The 14,986-nt window shown below is 37.7% G+C and overlaps 3 protein-coding genes across 3 annotated transcripts; 1 reads left to right on the top strand and 2 right to left on the bottom strand.

Annotated features, from left to right (window-relative positions):
• Positions 1-388: 388 nt before the first annotated feature.
• On the bottom strand, positions 389-3,003 carry pigf (phosphatidylinositol glycan anchor biosynthesis, class F). Its single transcript, XM_015034463.1, has 5 exons — positions 2,604-3,003; positions 2,200-2,291; positions 1,933-2,049; positions 1,734-1,842; positions 389-666 (listed from the first exon to the last, which is right to left on the bottom strand). The coding sequence occupies exons 1-5, from the start codon at positions 2,829-2,831 to the stop codon at positions 553-555; spliced, it is 660 nt and encodes a 219-aa protein (XP_014889949.1). The 5' UTR covers positions 2,832-3,003; the 3' UTR covers positions 389-552.
• Positions 3,004-3,353: 350 nt separating this feature from the next.
• cript (cysteine-rich PDZ-binding protein) lies at positions 3,354-6,248 on the top strand. Its single transcript, XM_015034464.1, has 5 exons — positions 3,354-3,474; positions 3,638-3,703; positions 4,112-4,166; positions 4,258-4,361; positions 5,889-6,248. Exons 1-5 carry the CDS (start codon positions 3,459-3,461, stop codon positions 5,951-5,953), a joined length of 306 nt encoding a protein of 101 aa, XP_014889950.1. The 5' UTR covers positions 3,354-3,458; the 3' UTR covers positions 5,954-6,248.
• A 1,521-nt stretch (positions 6,249-7,769) lies between these two features.
• Positions 7,770-13,392, bottom strand: gch2 (GTP cyclohydrolase 2). The gene is made up of 6 exons (XM_015034461.1): positions 11,600-13,392; positions 10,368-10,477; positions 10,228-10,283; positions 9,717-9,748; positions 8,652-8,736; positions 7,770-8,435 (listed from the first exon to the last, which is right to left on the bottom strand). Exons 1-6 carry the CDS (start codon positions 11,895-11,897, stop codon positions 8,306-8,308), a joined length of 711 nt encoding a protein of 236 aa, XP_014889947.1. The 5' UTR covers positions 11,898-13,392; the 3' UTR covers positions 7,770-8,305.
• Positions 13,393-14,986: the final 1,594 nt, after the last annotated feature.

Raw genomic sequence — 14,986 nt, 5'->3', positions numbered from 1 at the left:
CTAGCAGCTAGTTAGCTTAGCTTCAAACAACTCAAACCGTTGCCTGACAGAAAAGTACCGCAAGAAAAGAAATTACATAGAATATACGAGATTAAAAACCAGTGATTAATATATTTGAGGCCAGCTCAATTTTTTTTTTTTATTAGACATTTTAAGGTCTTTAATTTTAGATTTGTAAGATTAAGGCTTTTTAAGAATTCACAGACACCCTGATTATATACTGCTATTTTTCAAGATATGGCTGTAGATATTAGTAAATATACAATCAAAAATTGTATATTTACAATGAAAACAACATGAGTGATTGTACATGATTAGGTAATAAAATATAATAACTTTAATTCTGAGCAACAAAATGGTCAAATCAAAAATAAGTCAGTGCACAGCATTAGTCGAGTAATTCTTTATTCATGTCAAAAATCCTCAGGCTCACCTTGCATATGTACAAAATAATGTGTTGTTACAAAATCATTAGCAGGCTGCCAATAAATAACCGGTAGAAAGTGAACAAACGCCAGACACATTCGCATCAACCCAGGCAGATATCCACAATCACTTGCATTTGTATGTGAGCTGTTTGCGATGGTAGTGGATCCACGCAGGAGCAACAACAAGTCCAGTCAGGTAGCCGATCATAGCGCCCAGACTGCAGGAAACAGGCCAAACCTGGAAAAAAGGAAGGCAGGAAACTTGACAATCATATAAAGCGCTAAAAACACCCTGATGTTGCTCTGAGATGCATGCCGAAACGAGAGTGCATCTCGTTATTTTAACTGTGAAGTTATTTTTTCCCTTTTGTGCTTATAACAGGTACAGTTTAGTTGATTCCTTTGTATTAAAATAAAAATAAAAACATATTAAAAAGAAACCATGATAGTAGACATGGTAAAAACAAGGGTTAAAGTATAAAAATGTGGTGTTTTTAAAACAACATATTAGAAATGTGAACACTGACCAGTGAGAACCTTCTACATGTTATTTCATTAACTAAACACTACTTAAGTTATATAATTATACCACATATTTCTCTGCTACTGATAAATATTATTTTCTGTATCCAGAACAATATTATTTACAGAGTTGTACTAAAGTATCCACACCCCTTAAGTATTGTCACATTTTATTATTGTTTTTCTATGTTTTATAATATTTTTCTGTCTTCTGCTGTATGATATTCTGTTGTATGATGTTTTAATGTCTTCTGAACAGCTTGAACAGAGAATTTGTTCTAAATAAACTTACCTGCTTAAAGATTACATAAAAGGAGATACATTTAAATCACAAAGATTTTATGAAATGGACCAACACAAAGTAGTACAAGTGGAAGAAAAATAGCTCAAGTTCAATCATACTGGATAAAAAATGTTTGTCAACATCAGCTTTTTAATTCTGGAAAGTCAAAATTGGATTTAAGTGCATACTTTGACTAAGCCATCCCAATTCAAATCACACATTTAAAATGTTAAGTCAACTCCTTTTTAAGACAATAGGATTTCTAATGATAACTCTCCCAAAAAGGTTTGTGCTTGTTCACTCTTTTTCTAAATATTTTTCTGCATCACATGGATCTGAAGTATTTTATCTTGGTTATAAAAAGTGTGAGCACCTTGGAGAATAGGATGGATCAATTTGTACTGAAGGTAAACATTAATAAAATATGAAAAGTTACCAGAAAGAATGTAAATCATACACAGTTTGTATGAAATTTGTTTTTTTCTGTGTAAGCTCCTGACCTGCCACGGTCTGTCCCAGTCCAGCGGTATTGGGAATGCTCCCAGCCAAGCTCCAATCAGGGTGAAGGCCACTGTAATCTGTAAACAAGTGTCCCAAACAGACATAGCTCTGAAGAGGGACACAGAGCAGATGAAAAATAGTGTTATTGGTTTAATAAAGAGAGTCCAGGAGGAGGAAAAAACAGGTTTGAGAGCCCACCCATGTCGACTGAACACTCGTATCCAGGCCTGGATGTTGGGGCCGAGAACACAGAGACATCTCAGTGTGGTCAGTGAGGTCAGCAGCACAGCGAGTGAAAATGTCTCCAAAGCAGATCTGGAAAAACGAAGCCAATCAGATGCACAGTGTGGCAGTTAACGCACAAGGTGTAACAATGGAATATAACAAAAACATTTGGAAATAACTGCATCAATTTCTTCATGGTGCATTGGTTTGTGTTCCCCATTTCCAACAGCAGTTACTCACTCAATCAGTGGCGCTCCGTAGAGGATGACGACCGTGTGGAAGAACAGGCAAGACAGGAAGAAGTAAAGACATGAACGAAACAACCTGGACAGCTGAGGAAAGAAAGGAAAAAAGAACAGATAAAAAAATACACTGAAAAAAAAACTAAGCAGCTTTTTTGTCATATGGCAAGCATTGCAAAAGTCTGCATATCTCTTGAACTTTATTATAGTTTAAGAGCTGCTCGCAAATTCATACCAATGTTTTCAGATTTTCTCAACAAATATGTGACCCTTTGTATAAAATTAACACATTGATGTTTGCATTGTAAATTAAACAAAAGTGCTTTAAAAAATTACATTTGCAAGTCATTTTTAATATACACATTTAAATTGAACATTTGACCCACACATACTCTGGGTTACCTTGTATCCCAGTGTGTGCTTCTTAGTGGGCGGTGAGATGCCGAGCAGCCAGAAGACGGAGACACTGACCGCGGCCACCGCAGCTGACACCGAATAGAGCCACAGCAGGTGAGTTCCGTACACCGAAAAGCCTGGGACAAGAACAGCAGGGAGAATGGTGGCCATGAACACTGAGGCAGCGATGATGGCGTGAGTGGACGCCATGGCTCTGATTTCGTGGTCCCACATGATGGCGGCTTCAGCTGACTACGAACGAACGGCGACACAATTAAAATAAATCAAATTAAAAAGCTTATAAAATTAGCGGAACATCGGATGAGGACAGTGGGGTGAAGCCATGAATGGATGTCTACCACGCTTCCGTAAACATGGAGAGACGTTGATTTCCGCTTGACTTTCAAAGTAAAAGTATACTATGACTTCTCAAAAGTTTGAATTCAAGGAATGACTTTACACCAGACTAAAACACAGATATAAACACAGTCAGATTATTTCTAAATAGCCTGATTACTGGGCATATCAATTAGAAAATATCTGGTACATATTTGATCAAAACTGTCAAACGCAGCTTCATGTTGGATTCCCGTTTCTAAAACTAAATACCACTCTCAATATGGCGGCAATATTGACGTACGATTCCAAATGTCAAATTTGTTCCTCTGTTCATACGTAACGTGCTTGATCTAACCAATCATCAGCATTCTAGTTGGCTCTTTGGTTGACGTCACCATAGTAAACCAATGAAATTTTGTTATTTGAAAGGTCACACTTCACCGGAAGTTTACGCCAGCAAAGGAAGCTAAAGCTATACGTTGTTTTTCTTCTCTTTGCACCCTAAATAAACACATCGGAAACATGGTTTGTGAAAAATGTACGTTTGACATTTCTCTCTTTAATCTTGTTATATAAGTTTGAAGCTAATGGAAGTTGTTTGTGTCAACGAAGCCTCTCCGAACGCTGATGACGGTTACGTGAAGTTAACATTCGGTTTTACACATTTTCCTTGCAGTAAATATAAACTTCGGTTGTTTCAGGTGAGAAGAAGCTTGGCAGAGTTATCACTCCGGACACTTGGAAGGATGGAGCTCGGAATACAACAGGTGATGGTTTCAAAAGAAAAACATGTTTGATACGGGAGGACGAAGTCTATGCTTAATTTATAGGATGTGTTTCAACAAAATAGAGTAAGCTTACATGTTATATTCCCATTAGACTCACTCATTAAACAAGTGTCAGTGGTAAAAGCTTTATATATTAACTACCTTAAAGTAGGTAGATTCCGATTAATAAGCATGGTGGTGACAGCATCATGCTGATGGACTGCTTTTCGTACTGTGAAGTTGGTTAGAGTTGAGAGGAGGATAGATGAAGCACTATAGTTGTGAGTTTTGTGTTTAAAATTTTTAGCTTTTGATGGTCATCTGCTCTGTTTGCTCTGACTTATCCAGGTTGGCTATCATTTATATTGTCTCACTCAATGGGTTTCTCTCGCTTACATTTTTACTTAGAAAGTGGAGGGCGCAAGTTGAATGAAAACAAAATGCTGACATCTAAAAAAGCAAGGTTGGTATTCTCATGAAAGAAATATTAAAATGAACAGCTCCTAAACTTCCAAGCGTTACTGCCTTTGTAATTAATTAATTGTTTTTCTCAGGTTTGACCCTTACAGCAAGACGGGGTTTGCTGTCTGCAGGATCTGCAAGAGCTCGGTTCATCAACCTGGGTCTCACTACTGCCAGGGCTGCGCTTACAAGAAAGGTAAGGTATCATTTCTAATTCATTAAGCCCTAATTCAAATGAGTGTCATGTTTAAGCTGGCTAAAGAGTAATAGCCACAGTATAACTCTGAAGTTTGGCATTTTGTATTGTTTGAATGAGATAGTTGCCCAAATATTATTTTCTCTTTTTGTAAGTTTTCTGTTTAGTTTAAAGGAAGGAAAAGCTCAGTTTTGTGTCAATTTGGGCAGAAATTTACACACACAACTTTATTTTGCTCTGATTAGAGACTTTATTTAATTACTTTTTTTTCAAAGAGTAGTGCAGAGAGTAGTTTACATCTTACCCAAAATAGATAATTCTTTTTTCACTTATTTCTTTAATTTAAAATAGAAAGTGAGGCTTAAATTCTGAGATTACACTACAGCCAGGTAGTTCAGGTAATGTTTCTCACATGTCTGACTCAGAAGTGGCTACAATACCACGATTGCGACAGCTGTAGGTTATGTTGTTAAAGGGTCGAATCCTACATTGTAAGTAAACAAAGTATGCTCAGACTGAATCCAGGGCTGCTCTGATTGGTCTGTTTGAATGAGGTGTGTTTGCTGCTGCCATCTCTGTAGAGTATTTGAACTGAATGAGGAAATGCAAACAGTTGTTTCTCAAAATAAAGCTGCGGTTTCTCCATATAACAAACAATGTATACAAATAAAGAGTAGGTCTAAGTATATCATTAACAAGCCACGTTTCCAGAGGGTTCATGAAAACATGGCAATGACTTTGGTCCCTAATTTGTGATGCAACATGATTTTCCAAGAAAATTTTTCACAGCTATTTCTTCTCACTGCAGAAAAAGCTAAAATGTTTTTTGTCTCCAACTTAAATTGGAAGCTTTCATCTTCAACAAGTATGTCCACTCTACCTGCTTTGCAGTAAAGATACCAAGCAATGGAAATGACCGAAAGTTTAGCAGAAGCACTCTAAAGGCTTCAGCTATATCACATTAAACATTTACAAAACTATTCATGGCTCTATAACTCAATAAAGTTCAGAAAGTACACTAAGCTACAAAAATATTCGTCGTCTTCCCATTTTGTCAACCACATGCTTTGGTTTGTTTTTGCAGGGCTAACACAGAGTAGTGCATCATTGCTAAGTGGAAGAAAAGGGATAGATGGCAAATAAAATGAAAAATCTAAGCGGTGTCTTCTGCATTTATATTCAGGCCCCTAAGTTGGTACCTTTAGAGTCACATTTTGCTCCAGTTACAACTGCAAGTCAAATTTTTTGCAACAGTTGTCAGATTAAATGTGAACAACCATGGTTGGTATGTTTGCAGATCTGCTTTACTTTTTCCATCTTCAGACTATTACTTGAAACAATAATTTCCCTTCCAGTTCAGATTTACGCAACACTTTCTGTTGATCTATCACATAAAATCCTAATAATCATGTTGGAGTTTGGGGCTGTGATGTGATAATATGTTTAAATATTCCAAAGCTATGAATATAAGTGCATCTCCTGATTCTTTTTTTCCTTCTTCCTTCTTTTGTCCATTTGTCTCTTCAGGAATCTGTGCCATGTGCGGAAAGAAGGTTCTGGACACCAAGAACTACAGGCAGACGTCTGTGTGATGTAGCCATGGTCAGAGAGCATCTTCGCGAGTGTTAAACATAGACTGTGAAAGAGACGTCCTGAGGCGTTTTCTTTATTTTAGACTATTGTATCACACCACTGGATCTGTTCCATTCTCAAGCAGACGGCGTCGTCTCCAAATAGATCATCTGTCCGTAAAGTGACCGCTTCCAGAGGTGTTTTTGTCATTAGTCCCAAAACTAAGTGTATCTGCTTCTTTGAAAATGTATGCATGTAATATTTGCCGTGTTGAATTTGAGTGAAATAAAGCTGCCAGTTTGATATTTGTCAAAACGATTTATACGCCTACAGCTATAACGGGTTATAATTTTAGCCTCTTACGCACAGCATGGACTTATTTCCTCTTTGTGTTGCAATAATTGGTTTATTCTGATATAATCATATTTGGAAACTGTCTGCTTTACTGTCAGCAGTGACCCTCCCCAATCCCTGTGTGGAGGTTGTAGTTCACAGGTCTCCCTCTTTGATATTTAAAGGGCTTGTTCTGCCTCAGGCCTGTGGATACGTGAGCACGGTTGTGTTTTATTGAAAAGACTAAAGCAGGATCAAATCTCCTGTTCAGACAGGGTCTATAATGTACTGCACTGGAGGCTGTGATTCATTTGCAGTAAAAACCCAATTAATTGCTAACTAAAATGAAATGGTGGGTAAAGTTCATCCACAAATATAATTTGATTTCAAGTACATCTTCCTCGTTTCTACTGACATGTTATATCTTTTACTATGAGTTAGCTTTACATTTTCTACCAAGAAATCCGAGAGATCCTAGTTCCTTTTTTCGGGTTGAGTGATCGAATGTTTGGACAATTATTGCCCTTGGTTCTGGATGCTGTACTGCTGGAAGATTTTTGTTGTTCTTGCTTTTTAACTTTCCAACAAACTGAGATTTAAAGAGGAGTGGCAAAAGCAAATGAGGTGGATTAGCAGAGTTTTTCAACAACTGATGGTGTCTCCTAGAACCTCTACTGCCTGCAAATTGAGCTGCTAGCATGTTTTGACAGTCAGAAGGCTGCTATTCACAACACACTTAAGCCAGAGGCCTGTTCAGATTTACTGTGTGATTGACTTCTACTGGTGACTCTTCAAGGATGCTGAACTTATGTAAGTTGCATTTAATTTCCCTTTGGGATAAATAATTTTTGAAGGGATCTGAAACCACAGTTAACTGCTTTTGCAGGAAATGCTTTACTTATTTGATGAACATGAAGAATCCAATAGATTTAATTAATGGAAATATGAACCACTTCTCAGTGAAAGGCTCCAAAGAACGTCCGTACAGAGAATTATGGAGAAACATTGTGAAGGTGGAGTGTCAGAGAGAGAAGGAGCTTTAACAGAGGTCAATTTCAAGAAATCGAATTGCAAAATCAAGTTTCTTTTAACTCATGTTTGATATATGCATTATTTTTATAATGTTTATAAGGTAACGGTGACTAGATTGTGCTATAAAATGGCACTATGTGCCTGGAAAACACAATACTGCCCCTTTAAACATGCAAGAAAAAAACATCAAATGAACACTCCAGATATTTTTATGATGAGAGAATAAGATTACAACATATTATAGAGCTCAAAATTTCTATTTTACATATAAACCTCAAATCCAGGTTAAAATTTTTTTAATTCAATAGCTTCTAATTCAATGTGTAACTGACATTATTTATTGTTCTTGTGTCTTTTATATTTCTGATATTGAACACTTTGGTAAGCCATGTGCTATCTTTAAAAAGCCAATTTATAAAAGTATGGTGTGATATTTATATATTACAGGACAAAAAACTGTCAACAATATTCTTAATGTTTAGAAAGCTTTATTTCAGATGACAATATTATCTTTGATCACAGATTTACATCGATTGGCTGGACTCTTTCATCTTTAGATATTTGATTCATATCGCAAAATGTCACTAAAATTCAAAGGTTTTAAAAATGTATACAAATGACAAATAAGTTTGGATTACGTAAATAACACTTTGGAAAAGCACCAATGAAATTCCCATCGGAAAGAAGAAAAAAAATAAGACAAATACTAACTGTTACGTATCTTAAGTTGCCATGTTACAGTACTCAGGTTACATATTTCATAGCAATATTGCCGTGCAAGACTGTATAATAAGTAATAAAGGCACTAAGAATATGCTTGTTGGGTTCACAGTGATTTCAACGTAAATCTCTCAGGCTTCAGTGTTTTGAGGTTAACTCAACAGGCTGGAGGTCATACAGCAACTTCATGTCTCTTTCCCATCTGGTGTCACAAGCAGAACCCACAGTGAATCCATGTCTTTCCATCCACTGCAGTGGCTGGGGAATTTAGAGTGGCTTGAGGTCCGTTAGGCGCGCATCGCCAGAGCCAAGAACTCCTCCCGGGTCTTGGGGTCCTCGAGGTAAACTCCCAGCATGGTGCTCGTCACCGTGCGGCTGTTCATCTTCTGGACACCGCGCATCACCATGCACATGTGACTGGCAACACAAACACACACAGACCGAGGGAGTGAACGGTCGGACTTACAGCCGCAGAATAAGAGAATCCCTCAAGCCTGAGGGTGGTGCAGTTAAAGGGGAACGCCGCAGAATTTTCCACTTCAAAAAGCAGGACGAATTTATACAGGCAGCTTTATTACCCCTGACAAAATATTATTTGTTTTATTCTTGGGGAAATTCCATGTGTGAACTTACGCTGCTTCTACAACTACAGCCACACCTTTCGGCTGCAGCGCTTCACATATTCCCATAGCGATCTGCTTCGTCAGACGCTCTTGAACTAAAAAAGAAACAAAATGAGTCAGAACATTAATTTTTTGATAAGTATTTTATGATTGTGCTATCACAGATTAAACAAAAAAATATTCTTCCCTCACCGGCTTTAAGGAAAAAATACTAAATCAAGATGAAACCTCCAATGTGCTTTACAGTTGGAAACATCTATTAATCCATTTTCAAAATCTGTTTAGGGTTTTTCACACTTGACAGTCCAATTGGGGACCAAAATTGCAACATTTGTTAGATCTTCAGTCGGTGTGGGTTGCTTTCACATTGCATTGTGTCGAGAAACATGTTCCCCTCCTCGCCTGTGGTGGCGCTGCACCAAGAACTACTAAACAAAACAACACAAAGACCTCAGAAGAAAACACTGAGCGCAACTTCTTTCCTCATAAATTTTAAGCCAAAATGGTCAGATATTAGCAGTTGTAGAATTTCTCTTTTGTCTTTGGTAAAGGCCGTGAGCCATTTCTCATTGTAGTGCTATACTGTAGTGTTTGTTTTGGTTGTATTTACCCAGAATGCCCTGTGCTATAGTCCACTTCCTGCTTTTGATGTGACCGCCTGTCTGCTTTCATCCATATACGCATCCGAACCGCAATAACAGAGTTTGCTTCAACCGAACTGAGACCGAGGTTTTTAGGCGCACCGGAGTTCGATCGCACATTCACACCACCCCAATTAAACCAAACTTTCTTGTCAAATGGCTTAGATTTGGGTTAAAGTGGACTAAGCAAGACTGGTGTGAATGCATTCTTACTCATTATAGGGTGGGGTTTATCTCAAGGCGTGTACACTCTGAACACAGGCTCATGTGTAAAGTCAATTTAAGGGGGCTAGTTGCATAAAATACTTCTAAGGAGCACACAGGGAAAACATACAAACTTCCTGCAAGATTTAAACAGAGGACCCTTTTGTTGTGGGAAAATGTTGCAAACATTGTTTGAAGTGAACATTGCAGTTTCACAGTATTTTACCTACCCTGAAGTCGGCGGCTGAAGATCTCCACAATCCTACAGAAAGAGAAACGCACACAAAACAGAGAAGGCTGCTTACAGATCAGGTGTAATAATGATTAATCTTTCAGATAAACACAAACTCGCATCGATCCTTTGGCCAGCGGGCCTCCGAACTGTACAGCTTCTTTATCTGTGAATCATTCACCATACAGAGTTCTCAGAGCGACTCGAGGGCAAGCTCTTTTGCAGTTATCCCGGGTTTCTGATTTCCCAGGGGGAAGGAGGAAACAAAAGAAGCTGTGATAATAACTATGATTCCCACAGGTCTGAAAGGATTTTCTCATGGCTCGAAGCGGATAGCATCTAGACTTGTGCCTGTCATTCTGCCAGAGGAAGAGACTATCTGATGGCCAGTGGGCTCAGACTCTAAGCCTCCAGGTCAAAGCACTGAGATAACAGAAGAATGCAGTCACCCAGCACTAACAGCAGGCGCATACAGTGGCAGCAGGCGGTTATGATGGGAGCTGTGTTACCTTGCCAGCTTGCTGAGTCCTACCACTTTTTTGTTTGGGATGTAGCCAATGTGAACCTGGAGAGAGAGCACAGGAGCAGAGGTCACCAGAGGACCTACCAGATCGCTGATGGGTGTTTGAAACACGAATGAAGGCGTCACCTTTCCAAAAAATGGTACCAAATGATGTTCGCACAGGGAAAACACATCTATGTCCTTCACAATCACCATCTCATCGTGGTCCTCGTCAAATATGGCGTTGTTCAGGATGTCTGCAGGGTAATAAAAAAAGAGAATATTCTTAAGAAATGCATATATATATATATATATATATACACACACACACACACACACACACATACATATAGGTGTGTGTGTGTGTGTATTTTTTTAAAACGTGCTGCAAAAAGGGTGAATTTTTTGCTGGAACTCCTCATCTCTGATCTACATGAATCCATTATTGTGTATTGCATTCCATCCAACTTGTGTGTTGGAGCACAATGTAGCTGTTGCTTAGTCTGAATTGGTAAGGTACTAAATGCACCAGTCAATTCAATATCCACTGGTTGCTGGGCCAGAAATGGGTGTTTAAATTGCACCATTTATCACTTAATTGGAGATAATTGGTTCCAGGCATATCCACTTGATATGCCTGGAACCCGTATTTGCAATTAGCTTTTTAAAAAAATTGCTTTGGGACCGACAGTTCCACCTGTTTCCAGTACAAATGTTTTAAAAAACTTATCAAATAAATATATATTAAGCCAAACATAACTGACAATAACATAATTCTCTAAATAAATAATTTGTTTCAATGTTAAAAAAAAAAGATAAATTGAAATCTAAACTTTTATAAAATAATTTCAGTCATGATTTAAATTTTTTTGTGGTTTTTGCACTACAGGTCATCCTGCTAATATAGATCCTCACTGGTTAAACTAAATATCCATTCAACGATCAAAACTTTGATTACAACATCGTTGGGGTCAAGTTCACATGGCAGGTTCACTTTTTAGCCAAATTAAACGTCATAAAGAAACAGAAGAAGGAGATAGCGATAAATTGGTTTGGATGATTTCTATCATAACATTTAGATTTGAATTATAGATAGATAGATAGATAGATAGATAGATAGATAGATAGATAGATAGATAGATAGATAGATAGATAGATAGATAGATAGAAAGTCAAATTAAGCAAACATAACAAAAATAAATTTGATAAATGTCATTCAGTTACTTGTGACCAATTAACACTTTTTTAAAGTTAGAACTCATTTTTATTTTTTCAGTGTAGATAATTACCGTCTCCAATCTTTTATGCTATTGTTCCCTTTATAGCAACGACACAAACCCAACACCTATCCTATCTGAGGTCCCAGGTGTCAAACTCACCATCGATGGTCTCATGGTAGCCCTTGGTGAGGAACTGGATGGCCTTGGCGGCGCGCAGCGGCGTGCGCAACAGACCATCCCGGTCCGTGTCCTCTCCCAGGTTCCGCAGGATGCTGGTGTAGGCGGCCTCCAGCGCGGGTAAGCGGGACTCGTCCTCGGCCTCCTTGCGGGACGTCTCATGCTTGCGGTGGACCACGGCGGACTTCTTGGTGTCGATGATGAGGTCGCTGAAGCCATTGTTGCAGTGGAACTCCTCCACCGCGGTTTCCCCGACTTTCCCGTTGCAGTGAGAATTCATGTTGGTTTTGATTTTAAAAAAATATATATATATATATATTTTTTTTCTTTTTTGGAAATCAAGAAGAAAAAGCAGAATAAAGAGCAGCAGAAGAAGAGTAGAAGCTGAGGTGACCCGACTGGGCTGCTTGAGCGCTCTCGGTGCGCTCTGCTTTTATAAAGCCTGCCAGGAGCGGACACAGCTGACCATTCACCAGGTCTGCGGCTCCTACGTCAAAACCAGCAGCAGGGTCATCACAGAGCCCTCTCCCCCTCCCCCTTTGAATCGTGAGGTTAAACATGCAGGACATTTTCTGCATCTGGCATCACTTGACACAAAATGCATTAGGCGTATTTCCAACTGATTTGTTCCGGTTAAAATATGATATTTTACAACACTCATTCCCTTAAAGACTCACGAGCCTCATGATACTTTTTATTTTCCAGGTTTTTTGAGGGGGAGGGCCAGAGGGGGTTCAAAGTTAAGATTATGATGACTGGTTTCACAGTGGCAGGCACTCCTGACCAACATCCAACTTCTGTAACTAATTAGAAATGGTACATGAAACGATCTCCCTCAGGGATTAACCTTTCAGCATCCAACCAACCAACCTTTGAATTAGGTTTAGATTTGCAGATTTCTCCTTATAAATTAAATTATAAGGTGGTACATGAATGCACTAAAGATGTAACGGTATGAACTTAAAGAGCACTTTCATGCCCATGCAGTGCCTTACACAAGCGTTTTATCCCTTGAACTTTTCCACAATTTTGTCACGTTACAACCACAAACTTTATTGTATTTCACTTGGGTTTTATGTCATTAATCAATACAAAATAACTGAACAGTTCAGGAAATGATCTACGTTTACTGATTAAAATGTAAAAGTGTAGCATGTAGTGTGTTTGTGTTCAGACACTTTTAATCTGTCACTCCAGACACCTAATCAGTCTGTTTCCATACTATTCTGTGAAGGTATCAGAGGTTTGTTAGGGAACATTAGTGAATAAAATGCAGATTAATAATGAAGCATCTGAAACATCTAAAGTAGGAATATATTGTAAAGGATTATCTCAAGCAACTTCTCACTCGGCATGTGAACATCCATCATCTGAAACAGGTCAGATTCGAACTAATCTCCAAATCTGCCAAAGAGAACCAGCAAAAAGAAAATCTATAAGAAGACCTGATTAGAGTGTGCTGCAAGGTATAAAGGCCCCAATATGTGGACCAAAGAGTGCTGGTCAAATATGAGCAAAACTGAACTTCCTTGCCATCTTGCAAAACTAACACTGCACATCATTCTGAACACCAGGGCTGGTCAAAGATTGTATGGGGCCTTGAGCACACTTTACTTCCTGAGGAGGCCATTTGTGTTAGAAGCAAGATCTGCTGTGGAGAGTGCAACCTCTTCTACTGTCCTCTGTTCAGGTGGGAAATACTTTCTGCAAAAATAAGCAGCCAATATTGCATCACATCAGGCTGTTAAAATTGCTGAATAAAATAAAATGAATAAAATTGGTGATGAATAAATGGCTCAAATAAATCAATACACATAAAATGAACCTCTTACTTTAAAAAAGAACTTTCCCTCATGTTTATAATGTAATTTCCAGATTTTTTAGCTTATTTCCAACAAATTATATATTCAAACACATGAAATATGCTTAAAAATTTAATGTGTTAAGGGATACAAATTTTTGTTTTCCCTTTTACACAGATGTATTTCTGTCTATTTAAATTTTTTTATACAAGTTTCTTATCTTGTTTCAAGTCTTTTCATTTCCATGTGTTTTTACATTTTTCTATCTTGAATTTTATGCACCATTATGCAAATGAGACTGCAACTTACTATTGTGAGGATGGTTTTCTTCAGCAAGCACCAGTAAACTTCATGATAAATTGGATGGAACTAAATACTGGGAGGTTCTAGAAGAAAAACTGGTATAGGGAATTAAAGACACGACTGGAGGATCACCTTCCATTGAGACAATAATGCTAAGCATACAGCCAGAACTACGATTTAGATCAAAGCATCTGTTGGAATGCCCCAGTCAAAGTTCACAGCTAAATCCAGATGAAAATCTGCAGAAAATCGATGTTTGTAGATGTTTGGCAAAAAAGGAGGGTCTGGTTCATCACATGATGTTGTCAGCAGCTCATTGAGCTCTTGGAGATACTATTCTACTATATACTAATTCTGGAAAATAGTAATAATAACAATCTTGTATTTAATCAGTGCCTACTAGCTAACAATTTTCCAAGTTTTCAAAGAGATTTCTCATAATGTTCAAAATCTACAATGTGGTTATGAATACTGCATTTTAAGGCAAAGCGAACCAATTTAGTATATCACATTTACAGCTACAGGGCAATTCAAAGTGCATTGATAAAAAGAAAAGTACAAAACAAACAAGCAAAAACATTACATTGCAGTGAAAGTAAAGGAAACCTATGACAGGTTGTAAATGAGTTTGGGTGGACGGATTAAAAAGTCATTAAAATCATGAGACTCATACAAAATGAAAGCAGAGACAGCTGTTAATATGTTCTTGTTTTAATTTTAGCTGCGATGTTTTCTGATTAGTTTCTCGACATGCTAGAGTTAAGATAAAAACACGGTCACTATACCAGCTACTCTTTCAAAGCTGCTCATTACTGTAAATCATATATTACTCTTATAATCATTCGCAAGTGTTTTGCACACAATTATTTTGTGATCAATAGAGAAAGTAGCCTACTTTTCCTGAAGACACCATATTTTTAACTTGCCATATCTAATGGCATAATAAAGGTTGTTCTGCCTGTTTCTGGAAAAGTTGAGTAGTGTTTTGCAACTTACAGAATCCATTCTCTCAGGCACACATATTACCTTATTTTTTTGTATTGTGCATCCAGCAAATGAGACACAAAACCAATAGACATGAGAATAAAGTCTGACTTTAAGTTTGATAGCATGCTACGGAATTACTCCTGGTAAAATCAATTTCTTTTATTGCAGTTTCATTATTTGACATTTAATATCCATTATCACTTTGATCATTTTTATTACTTTGAGCATATTTAAATTTTTACAATACACACACACATATATATATATATAAAAAATT

This window comes from Poecilia latipinna, unplaced genomic scaffold, assembly GCF_001443285.1.
Source record: "Poecilia latipinna isolate Pla-1442-1.1 unplaced genomic scaffold, P_latipinna-1.0 Scaffold299, whole genome shotgun sequence".
Lineage (NCBI taxonomy): Eukaryota > Metazoa > Chordata > Actinopteri > Cyprinodontiformes > Poeciliidae > Poecilia > Poecilia latipinna.
This window is presented reverse-complemented; position numbering and strand designations above follow the sequence as displayed.